This window comes from Coffea arabica, chromosome 1c, assembly GCF_036785885.1.
Source record: "Coffea arabica cultivar ET-39 chromosome 1c, Coffea Arabica ET-39 HiFi, whole genome shotgun sequence".
NCBI classification, from domain to species: Eukaryota; Viridiplantae; Streptophyta; class Magnoliopsida; order Gentianales; family Rubiaceae; genus Coffea; species Coffea arabica.
Genome location: NC_092310.1, coordinates 5915119 through 5937113, shown reverse-complemented (window position 1 = coordinate 5937113; position 21995 = coordinate 5915119). Strand labels below are relative to the sequence as shown.

Here is a 21995-nt window from a genome sequence, read left to right as displayed (position 1 = left end):
GAGTCGTATTTAATGGCCGTGCGCACGGGGAAGGGAGGGCAAATCCATCAATTTGTACTGAAATGGCCCAACTCAAGCCGCCTCCACATGCGCACGAGCCCACACTTGTTGCCAAATTGACACAAGCCCAATAAGAGGCCCAACATTATAAACCTTGAGAGGTCCCATTAGTTTTCCGATGTAGGACAAAATTTTTGAAATAAACAACACACTACAACAAAAATGGCCTTTAGCGGCATTTAAAAGTGTCAGTATAGATAATCTAACCTGACATTTTATCTATCCTCACACCTAGGGCGAGTGTTGTCCCTTCCAATGTGGGGATAGCCTCAAATCTTTAGCAACATTCAAACGTGTCAGGAAAACCATGCTGCTATAGCATTCCCTCTGCCAACAAAAACTTTTTTTTGTGATAATCGAAAGTGTCCGTATAGCATTAGAACATCAGTAGCGGATCAGTAGTATATCCAATTTATGAAGGCATCTTTAGTTGTCTTAATATATGGCTTTAAGGACACGTAGCCATGTGAATTTACACTGCTTTGGACGACATGCCCATTTGTCATTAATGTTTTTCGAAGCTAAGCTATGCTGACACTTTTAATTGCTAGGAGTTTTTTCCCTATTTTTTTTTATATGGAAGCAACCTGCAATTAGTCCTCCCTGCTGTACATTCCATCAACCAGAATCCCAAGGGACTTGTAAAATTATCCCAAAGAGCAGAATGCATATAGCAATTTAAAAGAAAAAGTCGATACTCAAATATAATTCATTGAATTAAAAGTCGATAACAAGTACAAATATAGCAAGTACTAAAATCGCAAACAAGTGCTCAAAGCAAGTACTAAAATCCTAATAAAGTACCGAAAGATTCTCATTTACAATAACTTGAAAGACTTTCTTGTGCACAAACAAAAAAACTCTCATCCCTAACAAGTTGAAAGAAATGCTAAAAGTCAGGTAACGTAATTGTACAATATTAGCAACGATCCGTGAGAGGTATAGTATATATATAGTACATTGTTTGGGCTCCTATAAAGCAGGATATTAAAACCGAGCAACCCATACCGTCAGCAAACTAATCAAAGTGAAGTCAGCTCCTTGAATTTCTGTCTAATGTGATAATTGTTTGCACCAGTAAAGTACTTTACGGGCATTTTCTTTGAACATAAGAAGTTCCATGTTCCTCAAACCTATTAATCGAGAGATAAAACAGACTAAAAATGGGGAGAAAAAAAGAAAAAAAGTTGAATATTGAAAGGTAGAGTGGATGTAAAAGCTTACTCAGATTTTGAAAACCACATTTACTGAAAGGAACCAAGTGCCGCCAATATACTCCCACCTGTCCAAACACTGAATGCGACAGGTTAGTCAACAATGCATGGCACTGGCATGCAAAATTAGTTCTTGCTACAGATGAATAAAGCTAGCTCAAATTCTGCCCACAGGCAAGGGCTTAGAAGTGTAACCAGTTAACTTGATTAACACCTTCTTGGTATAATGCCAGAGGTTCAGCATCGTTTGTAACTTCATTAGAAACTATTGTCATATGCATATTTGGCCAAAGTTTTCATAGAAACAGATACTCATTCAAAATAGATAGCAATTTCACATTTAGTGCTTCAAACATTAGTAGAATCATAATAGAAATGTATGACTTACCTTAGCCAGAAGATGAAGACCATGTTCAATAAGTATGGAAACAGCAATCAAGATGAAATAAACAACTACCACTGCCCATGTTGATGTATGCTCAAGAGTTGTCTCCTCATTTCCACTTCCTTCAGCCATCTCTGGGTGGAGCAGTCTGGCTATGCTTTAGTAGAGGTTAGTGCCAATCCTTCAGAAGAAGAGAAAACAGCCGAGAAATTGAAGGGATGAAGAAAAGTGTATCCAGTGATCTGGGGAAACAGAAATTTTTTTTCCAATTCTTGAGCATTTGAGATTGGAAAATGATAGGAAAAAAATTGCAACAATAATAATATAATAACACCCCAGGAAATAGTTTGCGTTCAAGCAATTCAACCTACTGGAAATCATGTCATGCTAGAAATATAGCCTTTGGTCTATCAAATGTGATGGAAAAAATTATAGATATTGGACATAACTATGTACTGCAATTTCCTACTTGACAAGGTGTGTGGGACATGTGTCCAAGTCTCTGCCTCAGCTGGTCCTCACTTAAGTCAGTGCTAAACAAGTCATCATTATTTTTTAAGCCAAATCAATCATTGAAGCAGTTTTGGGGAGCGTAGCATTGTACTCCCAATCACTAACTGGTGCCTGAACAGCCAATATTGTCAACAAGCTGAAACTAAAGCTCGTCGTCCAGGCAACATTACATACAGTAGTGATCACAGTACCAACACTGTCAAGTAATGCACTGAACAAAAGACAGTATGACTAAGCAGATTAATCATTCTCCTTTAAACATCAGATAATATATATTATGTTTGACCAACTACAAGGGGCATTTGTCACGACAAAAGGGACGAGTGTGGATGCAGACACAAAAGTGCACAGATTCAGGAGCTCAGAGGCATAAGAGATTCTTAAATTTCTCTCTTTTATGAAAATGATGGTAGAAGCACCAGCATGATCAGCCAGAATAGTGTTCGATACCAAGCATCCCTTAAGCTAAAGAATCATATGCTAGCAAAATTTAATCTTATTTCACACAAACATAACCATAGATGTTGTCCAAGTTCAAAGTTATAAACTCGTACATCAGATCAAAGCACTTCTTCGAAATCAGATTAAGGGATCATGCAAAATCAGGTCAGAACCTCACCAAAGGCAACCACAACAAGGAGACAAATTAAAGTTTCAGCATTTTGTCTATATACTCTCTCACACGAAAAGATAACTTTTAACTGCTATCCAACAGCATGATAAACTAGTGCTGATTGTATCACCAATTCAACATCACAGATGCATCAAAAGCTACAATCCCCATGACTCAAACCTCTCAAATATCCATGTCCGACTCATTATTAATACACCCCTATGCTGCCAAAGCCTACCAGTACTTCTTATAACACTCAACAAACTGAATCAGTTCCCAGTGATTACCAAGTACTAAAGTAAATTATACAAGTCTACATTCGGGTAGCGAATAAAGCAAGCTATGATTTATAAAGCCTAATCAATCTACGGCTTAATCCTCTAAAACCACCCTCTAACACTCAGTTTAAAAAACAACAAAATGCTACAATCCTTTAATCTCATCCATATAGTACCCTAAAGGGACTGTAAAACTCCCCAAAAAATATCAAATCTAAATGCACCATACATGTTCATTTCTGACTATGTAAACCCAAATCACCAACTAACAAAAAATAATTACCTAAAAAGAACTCAAAATCAGACAAAAGTAAACAAAAGAAAATTTTCAAAAAATTTTCAAAAAATAGAAAAATAATAAAGAATAATACCTTAAGATACTTAAGCTTCAGATTTCCATAGACGACTCCAAACGTGAAGGCTGAAGCACGAGCCACCTGCCACCAGTTATACGAAAACGAAAAAAATCCAAATTAGATCAGACATCAATGAAATTGTGAGAAATTAAAGCTGGCGGAGGTAGATGGTTTACCAAGGCAAGAGTGCTGGTGCCGGAGTAGGGTCCAGGAGAAGGTGACATTTGCTGCTGATTGTTGAAATCGAAGAAAGAATAACTGCCCCAAATCTAAGGTCTCTCTCAGACTCAGAGCCCTAATTTTCGTCGGACACCAGTTTGGAAATTAGAAATGTTGGGGAGATGGACGAGGGCTTCCCTTAGCTCCTGCATTATTCAGTAAGGAAAAGGCCCAAAAATGTAACTCTTTTTGCAGGAAACCACCAACCTAAATTTACGTATAGAAAAATTGCAGAGTATAACCTGTTCATCGACGACATCGATATCTGCGAGCAAGCGGCTGGATTTCTTACCAGAATTGCCTAATTCGTTTGCTAAGAAATAATTTCTGGAGAATCCGAACTCGTCCTCTTCAATGTCATGTTGTTCCATTTTCTGGTTTTGACGAACCTAAACCTGATGATGAGAGGGAAAGAGTAGGGGCGACGGGACGGCGGAGGTAGGGAGCAGAGGAGCGGAAAGTGGCCGAGAGAGGCAGAGGGCAAAAATTTAGGCAACCGAGAGAAATCAATTTAGGGCAAAAATTTATCATGCAATTACATCCCTTCAATGGGAAAACAAGGGTAGTTTGATTGCGGAGATATTCAACAGGAAAAACTCTGCGGGAAAGCAAAATTTTGGCCAAGAGTTTTGAGAGACAGTTTGCCGAGAGAGAGACTTTGTGCGAGAGATAAAGAAGAAGCAAAATTTCACTGGGAGGCAAAATGAAGTTTTGAGATTTCACTAAGTGTTTTGGCAAAGGAATCTTCCGCCAAAATCCAACGACGTCGTTTTGTGTTTTAATTTTTTTGGTGTATCTCACATTTTCGTAAGTGTCATAATAGGGAGTCTAAAGGTACATTATTGTTTTTATATCAAATAAAATTTAAAAAAATTAGAGTATATATTATTGAGTTGATAACTAGTGTCATGATAGAAGTTTTATAATGGCACAAACCAGCAAGTGTCCTTATAGATATGTCAGAAAAGACCATTTTTGTTGTAGTGACACCTTTTGTCTCTAGAAGAACTTGTATTTCTTAAAAACAATCTAACCGGTAACATTCCCAATTTAATTGGCAATTTGAAGATGTTAACTTTTTTAAACCTCTTTGGAAATGAGCTTACCGGACATATTCCTTCCTCCATTGGAAATTTAACAAATCTCATTTGGTTGCAACTTTCTCAAAACAACTTATATGGATCTATCCCTCCCGAATTGGGAACATTGAAGTTACTAGCTCATATTCATACTTTTCAAAACCAGCTAAGTGGTGCTCTTCCAGATGGATTCAACAATCTTACACATTTGAATATACTAACGCTGGACCAAAACTATCTTACTGGTCATTTACTCCAAAATATTTGCATTGGTAGATCTCTGACAAGATTCGTAGTATCTGAAAATAACTTTGTGGGTGCCATGCCACAGAGCTTGGAAAACTGTTCTAGTTTACGAGTTATCAATGTCGCTGACAACCAACTATCAGGAAGTATCTCTGAAGAATTTGGAGTCTATCCAGATGTGGAATTCATTAATTTAAGCAATAATGAATTTTTTGGTCCATTGTCTTGGAATTGGAGTGGCTATCTGACTTTGACAGCATTGGCGATCTCGAATAATAATCTTTCGGGTAGAATACCAACTGGGTTCGGAGAGCTATCTCTTTTTTTTTTTTTTTTTTTTTTTTTTTTTCCAGAAATCCAAATGATTAGTAAACCCGAAAATTAGGATAACCTAACCTATCCAACTTGAGGTCTCCACGAACCAATCGTGGCAATTCCAACCATGATTCATACACTATGTTGGACTTTAACTCAGTTCCAACCTTAGATAAGCGGTCTGCAGGCAAATTCGCTTGACGATAACAATGTGTGACGGCTTGAAAGAAATGCCTAAAAGTGAGCAATTGGTCCAGCTCTCGTTGCAAACCCCATGGACATCTACTAATCCCCTTAACCATTTGGACAAGAAGTGACGAATCTGATTCCAAATGCAAGCAAAAGAAACCTCGCATAACACAAAGCTTAACTCCAAATAACAAAGCCTTCAACTCTGAATGTAAACTCGGTATGACACCCCAATAACACGCAAAACCCAACAAAAAAACCCCCGAGCTATTTCTCAAAACCCCCCCACCGCCACTCCTTCCCGGATTACCAAGAGAACTACCATCGGTATTCAGTTTACATGTCGTCAAGACTGGAGGGATCCACCTAACCAGGATGAATTTAAATGGTTTTTTCCAACTCACCAGTGAAGAGTAAAAACATGGCCACGAGTACCTTCCAACTCCAATGTCTGTAAAATGTAATTGGAAAATGTCATAGAGATCAGAAAGAACAAAAGTATGAATCTGCATGACCGACAACACCTTGCCTTCCCAAACCGCAGTATTCCTAGCTTTCCAAAGATGCCAGCAAATCAGCGATGGCAGCAGCTGATAAACCAGTTTAAGCTTAATGTTTTTAGCTGGCAGCAACCACCATTGAATGACTGCATGCTTTACCGTTGAAGGAGTGACAAACTCGCCAATATCAACCTGAAACGATTGCCAAACTCGGCGAGGGATTTCACCTGTACAGAAAACATGATCAATAGAATCAAACCCAGGATTTTGGCAGCAAACGCAACGAGATGGTCCGCACACACCAAAGCGCTGCAACACATCCTGAACCGGCAGTCTCCAAGATAGCATTCTCATCATAAAGAATGAGATTTTTGCTGGCAAGTCTTTCACCCAAATGGTAGATGAAAAGATTGACGTATTGGCAACGGTGCGGACCACCTTATAGGCTGAAGAAAAGGAAAATGAACCAGAAATTTCTAAATCCCACACCATCCTATCAGGTTGATTAGAAACAACATCCGGGGGAGTGATTTGTAGAATCGTAGATACAATGTTTTCTGGGAGCCATTGTCGAAGCATTGGAATGTTCCATTGACCATTTGAAACAAAATCCGCCACTGTGTGATCTCCAAAAATGTCGATCTGCTGACATAAAGGACCTGTACCAGTCCAATTCTCATGCCAGAAGTTTATCAAGCCATTCTGCAACACCCATTGAATATGGGAATTTGCCAAAGACTGATATGTAACCAATCTCTTCCAAGTTACCGATTGTAAAGGCTGAAATTCCGCTTCGCAAGCATGCAATTTATGTAAATATTTATTGTACATAAATTCTGCCCAAATAGACTGACGTTGCCTTAAAGACCACCATAACTTCAATGAAAAGGCATTAAACACATCAGTCAAAGCCCTCACTCCCACACCCCCTTCGGCATACGGCTTACACAATGAATCCCATGCAATCCAATGATACCGAGACCCTTTATCAGTTGTGCCCCATAGAAAATTTGCAAATGCTTTCTCAAGGGTGCGGAGAACACCCTTTGGAGGAGTTGTAGCAGCTAAGACATGAATAGGCAAAGATGATATAACATTTTTGAGTAACACTAACCTCCCTCCAGATGACAAAAGCTTCTCCTTCCAAGACAGAGAGGAAGTGACTTAGCTTGAAAACCTGAGATTTGTGAAATGACACGTTTACGAGGTAAAGTCAAAGCATCATGATCAACAAAGCAACTTTTTTGAGAATTAAGTTGCTGACCAGATACACAACAATAGTTCTCCAAAACACTCATAACTTTCTTCAAAGTACGCTTAACTCCACTGCAAAAAATAATCACGTCATCCGCATAAGCTAGATGCGTGACAATAGGGCATGAAGTAGGGACCTTGAAGGGAAGGAAGCCTCTCTGTCCTACCAAAGAATTCAGCGATCTAGATAAAACCTCTGCCCCAATAATAAAAAGAGCAGGCGAAATGGGATCTCCTTGCCGCAGGCCTCGAGTTGACTGGAAAAAACCACATGGGGAGCCATTAATAAGAACCGAAAACCAGACATTAGAAATCAATCGCCAAATCATATCGATCCACCGCTCACTAAAACCAAAGCGACGAAGTACTTGCAACAAAAAGATCCATGAGACTCTGTCGTAAGCTTTGGCCATATCCAACTTCAAAACCACATTCCCCCCCTGATTGGGCTGCCGAATTCCAGAGATCAGCTCTTGAGCCAGCAAAAAATTATCTGAAATTTGCCTTCCTCTAACAAATCCACTCTGCTGAGGAGAAATAATCTTAGGAAGGAGACGGGACAATCTATCCGACAAAATCTTTGAGATCACCTTGTTGATAAAGTTACACAAACTTATAGGACGAAATTGTGTAAAGTCTTGTGGAGATTGCGACTTTGGAATCAACACTATTGAAGTTGAGGAGATACTTCTAGGCAAAACCTCCCCACAAAAAAAGCTAATAACTGCCGCATATACATCCTCAGCCACAATGTCCCATGCAAAGGTAAAAAACTTTCCGGAGAAACCATCTGGACCAGCCGCGCTATCACCATCCATAGAAAAAACCACCAACTTAACTTCTTCCTTGGAAGGGATTTTCTCCAACATCACATTATCATGTGAGGAGATTAATCTAGGAATAACCTCAAGAGTTTCAAAGGATTGAGCATATGATTCATCCGTGAACAAACGTTTAAAAAATGATTCAGCCTCTCCCTCAATATCAGATGTGCTATCCAACCACTTCCCATCAGACGACTTGATGCGATGGATTAATGATCTACTTTGTCGTTCCACCACCACAGAATGAAAATACTTGGAGTTCCTATCGCCATCCTTTAACCACTTAATCCTAGATTTTTGTTGCCAAAACATATTCTCAGTTGCATGTGAACGCCTTAGCTGGGCTTGTGCTTCGTGTAATACAACTAAATTTGGCTGAGACGGATCAGCATCATAACTAACCTCAGCATTGAGAGCACGTTGTTCTGCCACCTTTACAGCTTCAAAGATGTCACCGAATACCTCGCGCGACCACATTCGTAAGGCCATCTTTACATTCCGAAGCTTGGCTGCAAGGACCTTTAATGGAGGGCCTGAAAAATTCCCAATCCAGTTGCACCTAACCACGTCCAACAGTTCAGGTTTGGATGTCCAGAAATTCAAAAAACGAAAAGGCTTTGGTTTGTTATCCAATTTTGTATGAGCCGACAATAACAATGGAGCGTGATCTGATGGGTCTCTACACAAATGTTGTACATCGAAACTTAAGCCTAGGTTGGAAGAAACCTGATTCATAAGCAACCTGTCTAATCTCTTCCAAATACGCGCCCGACCATATCTATTGTTGCACCATGTGAAAATAGACCCTGAATACCCCACATCAAAAATTCCAGCTTGAGACATAAAGTTCAAAAATTCCCAACCTTCCTCTGGTGTAAACGGCACCCCACCCTTTTTCTCCTCCTCCGAGACAATGACATTAAAATCCCCCACAAGAAACCAGGCAGACTGAGTCGGTTTATCCGCAAGAAGGCTATTCCATAATTCTACTCGTTGAAGGGCAGTACACTTGGCGTGCACAAATGAAAAAATAATAGGGACCGCAAATAATGCAGAATCAATTTGTAACGACAAATGTTGATTAGATTCTCCTACTTTACGACACGAAATAGAGGCTTTAAAAAAAATCCAAATATCACCCGTACTGCTAAATATAGCATGGTCCATATTAAGTCTCAACCTGATCGAATGGATCTCTGCAACTTGAATTTTTGGTTCACAAATAGCTACTAGCTGAATGGAATGGTGTTTTACCAAATACCTCAATCTTCGAAAATTTGGGGCGCGAGAAACACCCCTAATATTCCAAAACATAAACTTAATCATTGAGACAAGGAAGAGGAAGAGTTTGAGGAAACCTTGGCTTTCGATCGCAACGAACGATCAGATGAAAATTTAGCCCTGACACCTTTCGGTTTGCCATGCGTAACCACCTGTAAACCTTCCTCATGTTGGAGCTTTTCACTGACTTGTTGAATGATCGGGTCAAGATTAAAGATATCCGCAACCGCAGATGATTGTTTTGCCTGCAAATCCTCCAGCACACCACAATGAGATATATCAATGACAAGCGCATTCTGCTCCGAAGAACTGGTTTGCTGGTTTTCCTTTCCATCCATAAGTTCCAGTCCATCAACAGTGGGAGCCACCGTTATAGTATCTTCCAGTCCATCAAGATCATGCTGAGACACCACCGCCTGAGTATCAGCAGGTTCGGTGAAAATCCCAGTACAAAAATTTGCTTCTTCTACAAGAGGATTCGTGTTTTTTGAAGGCCCCTCCTTATCAACCACACCCACATCCTCCTCCGTAGTAGCCGGCACAATTATTGGATGCACCTCTTTCCCAGATTGATCATCCTGTTTGCTCCCAGAATGATCATCCTGTTTGCCTATTGTGGCCAAGGCAGGTGAAGAAATAGTTTGAAAACGTGCATGACCATCCTGTTTTTTGGTAGCTAACGGTCTCTGAATTTTAAGATCCGGATATAGCATATGACAATCCTCTTGGATATGTCCCTGCTTAAAACAGTGGGAACAATATTTAGGCATGCTTTCCGGAATTAAAGCTTGCCAAAAGCCCTCATGATCACCATTACCAATCCACACCCTAGGAGTAAGAGGTTTTAGCAAATCTACTTCTACACACACCCTTGCAACACTTGGTCTTGAAGCCACCATGGTAGCAGAGTCTACAAACAGAGGATTGCCCAAAATTCCCGCGATCTGGAACAAGCATTCTTTGTTAAAGTAATGCAGCGGCAGTTTTGGTAACTTAAACCAAACTGGAACCACCGAAGGCTCCTTGTCCACATGGAAAGCAGGAGACCATTTAAAGACACGCATAGGGGCACCATAAACATACCATATACCTCTAGCCCAGATCCGATGAAAGTCCACCTCATTCCCCAAGTTAATCACTACATGTCTGGAGTCTAAAAGACCAACCTTAGCAGCCTCTTTTAGATCAAGAGAAAAGAAGAATTTCCTGAGATCCTCCATAGATGGACGACCCTTAGAAAATTTACCAACCAAAGCAAATTTGTATGGAGCAGCAAGTGTGGTCAAATCAGTTTGGGAAAAAAGAATCGCAGGTTCCCCTCGATGAGTCGAAGACACTGCATTGATAGTCAAAATGGGCTGGGCAGCTGCATTACCAAAGAGTTCAGAAAAAGATTTCTTTTGGAATGTGGGAGAAGGAAGGGATTGCCCTCCAGCCGGAGGCTGAAGGGCAGCTTGACCTGCCATCAACCTCAAGATCACCGAAAGTTATATTTTCTTTTTACACCACTTTACACAGCTTTACACCGCTATCTCTCTTCAAATCACTTGCATGGGAAGATTTCAAGAAGTTTGGGGAAGTTGACTTTGTTGCTTAAGCTTAAGCTGCACAACAACAGTCTCTCAGGCAATATAGTCCAATGAAATCAATGGCCCAAACATCAATTAATTCAATTTCAAGAAACGCATGTAAAGACATTTAATGCTTTCTAGAGATGTTACTGGTTCTTTGGGATTCATTACAACTTTTAACAATAGCATCCTTGTACAAAGTAGGCAATAAAATTCAGATTGCCATACCTTTGCAATTATTTTAGAAGTGCTACAATGACCTCCAGATTCACAATTATGACAATGGAAAACATTACTATATATGTTCCTCACCTTCCAGCACACATCTACGAATCATCCCATCTACACAATACTTGTATAACAAAGGTTCCTCCTAAAAATAATGCTTCACAACGTAAAAGAATCGCTTCCTTTGATGATGACTCAAACCTTTCGAGATTGTACCACTTACAATGTAATTCACAGTCTGTGTATCATGGTGAATCATTGATAGCTAGCAATTGTTCATCTGAAAAATTCTCGTTGATTGGAACCACATCATAGAAAGGGATATTAGAGAAAGGTGATCGACTACCACATTCTCAGATCCATTTTTGTCTCTAATCTCAATGTCAAATTCCTGCAAAAGAATAACCGAATAAATAAGTCTAGGTTTTGCATCTTTCTTATTTAATAGGTATTTGAGAGCTACTTAGTCAACCTAAACAGTAACTTTAGAATCAATTAGATAGGATCTAAAATTTTCAAGTGCAAATATAGCCGTCAATAATTCTTTCTCGATTTTGGCATAATTGACTTGAACTTCATTTAAAATCCTACAAGCATAATAAATAAGATGCAATCTCCTTTCTTTTCATTGACTAAGAACTGCATCAATTGCATAATCGCTAACATCACACATAAGTTCAAATGGCAATGATCAATTCGGTGACGTTATGATAGGAGTAGACGTCAACATCTTTTTTGACCTGTTGAAAGCATTCAAACAATCATCATTAAAATTAAATATGGCATCTTTGCTCAATAAACCACATAAGGGTTTAGCAATTTTGAAAAAATATTTAATAAAATGATGATAAAATCCTGTATACCCAAGAAATCTTCTAATACCCTTAACATTAGTTGGTGGAGGTATTTTCTCAGTTAATTCAATTTTAGGTTTATCCACCTCAATTCCCCTCGAGGAAATCTTATGACCTAATACAATTCCCTTTCTAATCATGAAATAATTTTTTCGAATTAAGGGCAAGGTTAGTATCTTCACATCTTTGCAAAATTTTCTCTAGGTTATTTAAATAATCATCATAAGAAGATCCAAAAACTAAAAAATCTTCCATGAAAATCTCCATGATCTTCTCTACATAGTTGGGAAAAATGGCCGTCATGCATCTTTGCAAAGTCGCTGATGCATTACACAAGTTAAATGGCATTTGCCTAAATGCAAGAATACCATAAGGACAAGAGAATGTAGTCTTCTCTTGATCCTCCTAAGTGATGACAATTTGGTTATACTCTAAAAATTCATTAAGAAAATAATAAAATTCATAACCAGCCAAATGCTCCAAAATTTGACCAAGAAAAGGTAAGGGAAAGTGACCTTTTCTTGTAGCTGCATTGAGTTTTCTATGGTCAATGCATACTCTTCAACCAACAATGATCCATTTTCATTCACAATAACTATTATCTTGCCTTTTTTTGGCACAACATGAATTGGACTAGTCCATTCACTATTGGAGATAGAAAAAATTATACCCACATCTAGCTATTTTAGGATCTCAACTCTCACAACATCCTTCATATTTGGATTCAAACACCTTTGAGTTTCAACTGCAGGTTTGATATCTTCCTGCAAAAAAATTCTATGCATGCAAATTGTGGGGCTTATACCCTTGAGATCGAAAATGGTCAAAGCAATTTCCGGTTTGTGCTTTCTCAAAACTTGTAGTAATTTCTCCAACTGCACATCGTCAAGAAAAGTACTAATAATCATAAGTAATGTATTATTTTCACTGAAAAGTGCATGCTTGAGATGATCAAACAATAGCTTAAGCTCAAGAATTGGAGCTTACTCACTAAATAGTAGTGGTAGTCATTTTTCCTTTCGTAAATTGTCATAATACTTTCTTCTTTTACAAGGCATTTTAGAGTTCACGAAATTGGCCAATTGTAAAATGTTCAAATTCTCATCTTCTTAAAAATAGCATCGAACAAACAAGATTCAAGAGGATCAGGATCTTGTTTCATTTGACTCACAACTCAAGTTAGATTCTCAATCACATCAATTGCAATAAACGTGGTTAGTAAATGAAGGAAATTTCTCAAGTTCATGCAAATTATCTTCACCTACTTGAAACTTAAGGTTTCCTTATTTGACATCAATTATAGCACAGGTGGTAGTTAAGAAAGATCTACCAAGTATAATTGGCATATTTACATCTTTTTCCATGTCCAAAACAAAATCAGCAGGAATAATGAAATTCTTAACTGTTATTAATACATTTTCAAGCACTCAAAGAGGATATTTTATTGATGTATCAGCTAATTCCAAAGAAATGCTAGTCCGCTTAAGTTTACTTAATCCAAGCTTCTGAGCAACATACAAATGAATCAATGAAACACTTGCACTCAAATCACAGAAAGCATTAGAAAAATAATGTTATCAATAGTGCAAGGAATTGAAAAATTGTCTGGATCTTTTAATGCACTATTTTCCTCCATCAATGTTAAAATCTCGTGGTCCTCTAGACGCCTCTTCTTTAACATGCTCTCTTTTAGAAACTTGGCTTGTAATGAAATTTGAGCAATAGCATCTGCAAAAGGAAGGTTAATATGCAATTTTTTATACAATTTTACAACATTTTCAAACTCTTTGTCGAATATACTTTGCTTGAGCCTTTGAGGAAATAGCATAGGGGTATAAGTAAATCGGTTTTAGGAGGTAATTTTATATTTTCTACAACTTTCTTCTTACCTTTCTCCCCCACACTTACCCCTTGACTGTCACTCAAATGTTCATTTTCTTCTTCTCATGCTCAACATTAGAAGGGCCATTTAATTGTTTACAACTCCCAAAGGTAATTGCTTTACAATACTCCCTAGGATTGATTTCGATTTTACTTGGCAATTTTCCTTGGTTTCTAGGGTTTATGGCATTAGTTATTTAACCTAATTGGATTTCTAGATTCCTATGCATGTTCAAAAATTAGTCAAATTTTTCCTCCCCTTGCTCAAATCTCTTCGAGGTGGCTTTACTAATCTATCCATGTTGCTATTAGTTGTGTTAGTTAATCTTTCAATGGCCAACTCCCAGGTAGGTTTGGTCTCAATTGGTGCTTGCTTAGGTTGGAATCCCAATGGATTGGTCTGTCTCTATTGATTCGCTTGGTCTCTCTACCTAAATTAGGATGATTCCTCCATCTTTGATCATAAGTGTTAGAATATGAGTTGTTTTAAATGGAACGATTGATGTTGTTAACTTATTGTACATGTTCAAAGTTAATATAATTAGTACCATTTTGAGTTCCTCCACAAAGAGTACAACATGCTACACTAATATTAGAACTAGAACCAATCTCACCTTGTCTATTTAGCATTTTCACCACATCGTCCATTTTTGCATTTAGCATGTTAGAAGCATCCAATTCATACATACCTACATGTTTTCTTGTGTTACCTCTCTCATTGGCCTATTGATAATTATTAGCAACAATCTCTTTTATCAATTGTTGAGATTCTTCCACCAATTTTCTTATGAGAGCTCCACCTGCAACTGCATCAATTTGAGTTTTGATAGGATAAGTTTGTATTATTAACCAATGGGGAAGTCCCTAACATGGACATCTCCATTGCAACTCCTTGTATCTCTTCCAAGTCTTATACAATGATTCACATTCCTATTAAGGAAACTTTGTTATATCTATGCATAATTTAGTAGTTTTATCAAGTGGGAAATATTTATTCAAAAAAGTTTTGGACAAATTGGTTCAAGTGGTGAAAGTATTTGGTGCATGTGAATTCAACCATACCTTAGCTTTGCCTCTCATAGATAAAGGGAACAACCTAAGCTTTATAGTATCATCACTTACTCCATTTAGCTTGATTGTATCATGTATCTCTGAGAAATTGGCTAGGAGAGTATTTGGATCTTTCATTGAATTACCTCCAAATTGATCTTGTTGGATCATTTGAGTCAATGAGGGCTGAATCTCGAAGTTGTTTGCTTTAACTGCCAGCCGTGCAATACTTGTTTGTGCTCTTGATGTATTCGGCAATATGGAGTCCCTCAAGGCTTTGTTGATTCCTATTTGCACATTCCTTTGTCATTGGTTCTAAAGAAGGTAGTTCAATTGATATTTCTGCTACACTTTCCTCCGTTGGAATTGCTTCTTGTTCTTTCTCTTATTGCTTGTGGTTCTCTCGATCTTAGGATCTAATGTACTACAACTTGGAGCAGCCGGTCCATACACTACACAACACCAAAACAAGAGAGTAAGTGAAAATACAACTTATATATATATATAATATATATATATCAACTAGAAACTTGGCACTGTATATACAAAGAAAATTACAAAAATTAAAACTAAAATAAATTTAAACTAATAAAACTTGTTTTTGCCTTAATATTAGCTGATTCCCTGGTAAAGACGTCAAAAACCTGATGTTGTTTAGGCTTTCAAGTTAAAATTCTTAATTATTCAATTAATTAAACCCAATTACCTCACTTTCTTGCAAGTATACAGGTCAAGACAAGTGTAAAGGTAATCAAGGTCGATCCCACAAGGAATTGGATAATTACTATAACTTTTTAAACTTGCTTTATTATCTAAATAATAACAAATATAAGTAAAAATAATACTACCAATTAAACTTATTAAAGTAGTAGACTAGCAAGATTTGAACAAATAAAAAAAAATTTCTGGAGTTATGAATCCCTTGTAGCTCAAGATAAGTGATTAACTCAGTTGATTTTAGGCTATTAAACTTGTGACTTGTTAAGGAAATAACTTTCAAAATCATTTGTAGATTATTTTCACTAATAAACAAATATACTTAAGCTAAACCTTCACCTATTGACATGATGGATTAATTTAGTACAAGTTCATGATACTCAATGAAATTATAAGTTGATTCCATCTAAATCCATCTCCTGCTAACGTGAACATATAATTTAGGATTTATATATCTTGAACTACACATGTAAGGCAACTTCTATGCACAAGCACATGTTTGAATGATTCGTAGTTGGTGATCGAACAACTACAAATATGAGGTGCAAATATATGAACTAACAAGTTCACAAAATAGCCAAAATCAACCAGAGCCGACACATATCATGAATGTACAAGTTCATCTTCACCCTAAAATCCAATAGTTTATCTAGACATGAAGTCTAATATGAATAACCACATAAAACTCATGAAACTAAGTATGAAGAAAAACAAGGATACAAAGAGTAAAAGTTGAAGAAATCTTATTCAAGTGATGAAACAAGCTATTCAACATCCTCGTGCAACTTTTCTTCTCCAAGTCCAAGGTAAAAAATAGTTTCTATTACAAGAAAAACCCCACTTTTTGCTCTTTTCTTCTACCAAACCTAACTAAAAGCTCTCCTCTTCTGTATTTATCTTGCAATACAAGGCATATATATATATATATATATATATATATATATATGGAAGTTAGAAAGAGCAAAAGTCTTCATCGAAATGACATAAAAAGGTTCTTCACACTCTGCTAGACCTTTTTGAGCAGCCACAACCAAAATTCCAGTTGAAAAATGAGCTATAAAAGTTGTGGAAAAGATATGGAAGTTACATAGCTACCACTAGAATATGTAGGGGAGAATACATTGGGGTAGAGTCGCTTATTGGTCCATGTATTCTCCCCCCCCCCCTTACATTTTCTTTATCTTTTTTTGTTTTAGCCAACGAGGGGTAAAACATGGGGTAGCTTCTCGTATTAGGTTGTGTATTCTATTCAGAAAACTGAACTTGATCATTATGTAATCTCCAAACCATTTTTGAATCGCTGATAGGTTATAATTTTATCATTTATTTTATTTTTAATTTCCCTTATTACCTGACCTGATGTGGATTAATTGTTAGATTCTATTCACTTTTGAAAATTTGCATTTATTACAGGAAGTAGAATGAAAATACCATAACAAGTGCCAATTTGATAGTCATCAGGAAAGGAGTTCAAGTAGCAGCCCTTATCCCAGGGACATTTTTGGAAAAAGGGGAACTTTTCCCCTTTTGGTACTTGCCGAATAAGGAAGAGACGGAACAAGGCTGGACTCTTTTTTTTTTTTTTTCTTCCTCTGGGCAGCCGCAAAGTAGGGGGCATTAGATAGGAATAGCTAGAAACAAGAGGGCACTACTTTTTAGCTTAGCTTTTGACTTTTCCTTCTTGGCTTTTGGTAGTAGTTCTCCTCCATAGGGGCCATAGGAAGACTAAATCATTCTTTGTAGCTTCGCTATCTTTTGAATATTCGGACGTATTGAGCTTTCTCAATCGAAGGACAATGGCCACTACTTTCTTTACAGCTTTGTATGGGTTTTTCTTATTTGGGATGAACTAAATTCCCTTTTCTTGTCAAGAAACAACGGAGGCTTTGGTTCATCTAAAAATTGTCAGATCGATTTAATTTTATCTTTTCCTCTTATTTATTGGTATTTGCATATTCTCCGATTGCAGTGTTCATGGTTATTTAATTAATTGATTATCTTGGATCCGAGTGTCGAATTAATTTGGTAATCTACTGTCAATTAGAGCATTAAATGCGTAATTGTTTAATTGCCCTGATATAGTGACAACTGGCATGATTGGGTTTGCGCTAGGGGAATAGGCAGGTTAATCTAAAATAACCCTAGTAGTGTGTTATTTGGTTAGAATAGGGCTCCTCTAATACGTAAGGCAATTGGAAAATTAAATCTTATGGGCGTACCTAAGATTATTTCTCAATTAGAGTAGTGATTAACGGACGTATCTTAATCACCGACACAGTAAGGAAGGGTTGACTGTCATCGCTTGTTTGACAGTTATAACCTATTTATTAGTAAATAATAGGAATTGCATTTGCATTGATGATCAATTAGGTGAACCATTGCTGAAGTTATTTCTTGGCTAGACCTTTAATTATTATTACTCTGTTTTTAGTGAATTGACATTTAATTTCTAGTTAGTTATTTATTTTTAGTTGAACTGCTTTTGTCGCGCCCCATTTTTTGATAAATAAATAAATGGTTTAAAAAAATGTATTTTGATTCGATTTTTGGTTGAAAAATGAATTTTGATTTAAAAGAAAAGTGGGCCTCAATGGGGTTTTGAGAATGCGACGATTTGACCCAAAATTATAATTTAAAAAGGGTTTTTTGAAATAAAAAATCGGAGTCGCCACTTGGTAATGAATTAAGGTGTACCAAGTCACCTAAAAATAAATTTTTTAAAGAAAAATAGGAAAAAGTAGTAAAAAACCCCTTTTAAACGACTCCTAGTCTACGTAAACCAACGAAAAAGGTTCGGGAGTCACATTTGACGAAGGGGAAGGCAAGGATACAATCCAAGGCACCCCTTTGACCTAGCCAAGGCTAGTTGCGTGATTTAATCAAAGATTTTCTTGTTTTAACCAAAGAATTTATTACATTTGGATGTGCTACATGAATGCAAACCCTAGACCTAGGGGACATAGGGAAAATTTCTCTTCAAAGGTTGAGTGGTGCCAATCGCATTAATTGTGAAGCCCAATAATGATCCTTTGGAGAGGTCACACATAATTCTAAATGACGTAAAAATGAGTGGAATGCATGCCATGTGAAAATGTGAGTTTGTGTGAAGTGAAAAAATAATAAAAATAATAGGATGTAAGTGGAGGCGTGCAAATGTATTTACAAGGTAAGGTGAGTAAAGAATGATAATGTGAAAATAACGTAAAGTGCATGTGTGCGAGTGATATGGTATAAAATGTGAATAGTTAAGTAAAAACGTCCAAAAGTAGTGTGAAGTGAGAATTGTGGAAAAAGGGATAGAATATAAAGTAGAAGTGTATGTGATAGCGAATGAGTAAAATGCATGAATCCTATAGGAATGCATCAAGACGGGAACGGGGAGTCCTAACTTTGTGACTTCAATTTTCCCTTTGATTAGAAAGGAGAACTAGCGTGCTAGGGCTATTTTGTAGCCAAACTCGCTCGTTTCCCTTATCGAAAGGGGACTCTCAAGCAAATGTACCCTATAACTAGCATGAGATGCAAAAACCTAAAATGAGGGGAAAAGGGGTTTGAGGAGCATGCCAAATGATAAAAACTAAGGAAAATGCATGAAATGAAGTGAAACATGCAAGTATGGACTCACGGGAGAAATCCCTAAGGGTCTAACGTTGGACTAGCCCATTCTATGAATTCCTACTAGCGTTGGACTAGTGGAGACGTACATTCATCCATCACATTCATTCATGGCTATGGAAAGCAAGTAGACATGCAAATCACCTATAAACACATAGCACATAACACTTAGCATGCTCGACTAGATGCAAGAACCTAATTAAAGCAAGTAACACATAACACATAGGCATGCAAATCACGCAAGGCAAATGAAGTAAAGGAACCCCTAACTATTACACTTGGGGAGGCCCTATTACAATCTAAGGGAAAATGAATTAAGTAATTAAAATAAATACCTAACTATTACAAATTTGGCATTCAAGTGCCTTTCAAATAATCAAATTGAACTAAAATAAATGTACAAACCCCATAAAGTAAATAAATAAATAAATAAATGAAATGAATAAAAAATCCAAGAGGCATACAATCAAGCATGTAAAGGCACATAAGGCACATAGAGTCAAATAAAGTAAGAAATAAGGGATAAGGTATACCTCCCTTGAGTCGGAGCCCTAATGGAGTGAAATCGCTTATTTATCCTCCAAAATAAAAGAAAAGGTCAAGGCACCAATTTATTTGGCAAATAATCACAAAGGATAAAAATAAACATGAATTTGAATCAATTAAATCATGTCAACAACCCACATTTAAGAAGTCAAAAGAAGAAGGGACTTAATTGCAAAAAACGAACAAAGTTTTGGGATCAAAATTAAAGAAAAATAAAGTTTGGGGGCCTATTTGCAATTAAACCAGGGACTCAATTGAAAGGAATGAAAATGTCTAGGGCCACAGTAAAAATATCCAAAAGTCAGGGGACTGGAATGAAATTTCGTCATTGGGCTACTTGACTTAACAGGCCATTGGGCCCTTTTCTCTATTTGTTTGGGCCAAGACTCCTTAGCCTGCCGCAAAGCCCAGAGGCTACATGTGGGCTGGCCTCTACTTATCAATAAAACAAACCCAACAAAAGAGTGGGCTTTACCCCCCCTAAGCCCAAGTCAAAAATCCAAACAAAATAAACTAAACCCACTTTCATAAATCCAAACAAATTATTATTACCCACAACCCAAATCATAATATCAAACCTAACAAGATTAGCAAATCAACTAAAATTATTAGGCCATAATTATAATCCAAATCCCAGAATTAATCTATCCAACAAATCACATAAAATATGCAAACAGAGGAATAAGCTTAAAAGGGCAAAATTAGGTCTAATTTTCCAGATTTTGGGTCAAAGTGAATTTGGGCAAAAATTAAGGGGTTAAATTGCAATTTTCAGCAATTCATTCATTCATGAATCGCAGAAGCTCTCTTCTTCGATGCAAATGAGAGGGAAAGGTTTCGGCGACTTCTGATGCTTCAAAAATCCAGCAAAGTCACACGGCAAGAAACACACAAACATCATCCAGCACAGAAACGGCTAAGACTTATTCTCTTCGATTCAAACTTCTCGTTCGGACATTTTAACGAACAGGTGAGACGCATTGAAACTGCACTAGATTTTTGCTCAATTTGACATAAATCAACACCCAAAATTACCAGAAATACCAAACAATTTAACTCAATCAATACACAAAGCATGTATGTTCTGAAATTCATGAACACTCAACAAGAAAAATAGCACGGCACAAAGGTAAGGCATACATGTTTTCTGAAAATTTTCAAGGCCTGCGTTTGAGGGAAAAACTGAATTGCAAATAAAAGGAATGACTTACGGTGATCTGCAAGTGGCAGTGCTGGATTCAGACGAAGTGGTGGTGGATTCCAGTGGCGGCAGTGGTGGATTCCGTTCCTCCGCCATCCACTTTCTCTGTTTTCAGTTTCTTTCTCCCTGGCTTTCTTTTCCCTTTCTGCGTTTTTCCATCTCCTCCAGCCGAGGGACGTCATAGGTTCTGTCGGTGTGGTCGATTGGAGTGGGCCGAGTGGTGGCGGCCGTAACCCAGTTGGTGTGGGCTCTCATTGTGCCGCCCCTTGCTCTGATGTCTCTCTTCTTTCCCTGGCTCCTCGGATGCAGACCTCTTCGGACTTTTCCTCCTCTGGTCTCTCTTCCGTCCGTAATCTTTCCTTTCCTCCTCTGTTTCTGTTTCAAAAACTCTCCTCGTGTTCCCTTTTCCTCAATTTTCTAAGTCCCCTCCTATTTTCCTTTTGTTTTTCCAGATCCCCCTTCCCGGCTCTCTGTTTTTCTTCTTTCTTTCCCTCAGTTTCCATTTTTCCAGCCGACTACTCCCTTGTTTTTTCCTTTCGCTTGTTCTAGTCGGCAGCTCTCAAAGCCTCTTCCCCCCCCAGATTCCTCCTTTTTTTGCTCTGTTTTTAAGTTGCCTCCCCTCCGTATTTCCCCAGCCTCCTCTGTCTCCTTTTTTACCGCGCCCCTTTCTTCCTCTGTTTTTTGTTCTGTTTTTCTTCAGCTCTTAGACGAAACCCCCTCCATTTTTGCTCTCTATTCTTTTCTCTTCATCCTCTTTTCCGTTGCTCTGTTTTTTGTTTAGTTCTTGGCTTTGCAGCTGCTTGCGGCTCTCTATTTTCTTTTTTCTGTTCTGCTTCCCGAAGCTTTTTCTTTTTTTTCCCCCTTTTCATTTTTTGCTATCCTCCTTCCGTTTCCTCCCCGTAGCTTGTTTCTTCTTTTTTTCTTTTTTGTTTTTCAAAAATTCCCTAAACCCCCCAAGTGTCCTTGACACCTACCCCTCTATACACTTGTCCTATAATTCCTTAGA

At 37.6% G+C, this 21995-nt stretch overlaps 1 protein-coding gene and 2 long non-coding RNA genes across 5 annotated transcripts; all 3 read right to left on the bottom strand.

The window, feature by feature from the left end:
• Positions 1–829: 829 nt before the first annotated feature.
• On the bottom strand, positions 830–2097 carry LOC113708861 (uncharacterized). The gene is made up of 3 exons (XR_003452552.2): positions 1663–2097; positions 1285–1353; positions 830–1193 (listed from the first exon to the last, which is right to left on the bottom strand). It is a non-coding gene; the product is annotated as an uncharacterized lncRNA (long non-coding RNA).
• Positions 2098–5328: 3231 nt separating this feature from the next.
• On the bottom strand, positions 5329–9212 carry LOC113737115 (uncharacterized). The gene is made up of 2 exons (XM_027264375.2): positions 7082–9212; positions 5329–7031 (listed from the first exon to the last, which is right to left on the bottom strand). The coding sequence occupies exons 1-2, from the start codon at positions 9210–9212 to the stop codon at positions 5329–5331; spliced, it is 3834 nt and encodes a 1277-aa protein (XP_027120176.2).
• A 1872-nt stretch (positions 9213–11084) lies between these two features.
• LOC140008415 (uncharacterized) lies at positions 11085–21995 on the bottom strand. Of its 3 annotated transcripts, none has more exons than XR_011815803.1 (3): positions 19776–21911; positions 15057–15362; positions 11085–11516 (listed from the first exon to the last, which is right to left on the bottom strand). It is a non-coding gene; the product is annotated as an uncharacterized lncRNA (long non-coding RNA). The 3 variants fall into 3 exon arrangements; XR_011815801.1 differs by lacking the exon at positions 11085–11516 and adding an exon at positions 12591–13707; XR_011815799.1 differs by lacking the exon at positions 11085–11516 and having other exon boundaries at positions 14908–15362; positions 19776–21995.

What these genes read in the sequence shown, in the direction of transcription:
- LOC113737115 (XM_027264375.2), bottom strand. Translation starts at nt 9,212, where the DNA reads ATGGACCATGCTATATTTAGCAGTACGGGTGATATTTGGATTTTTTTT. An exon ending in CTTTTGTCATCTGGAGGGAG is followed by an intron (nt 7,032 to 7,081) that starts GTTAGTGTTACT and finishes TTCATGTCTTAG; the next exon opens with CTGCTACAACTCCTCCAAAG.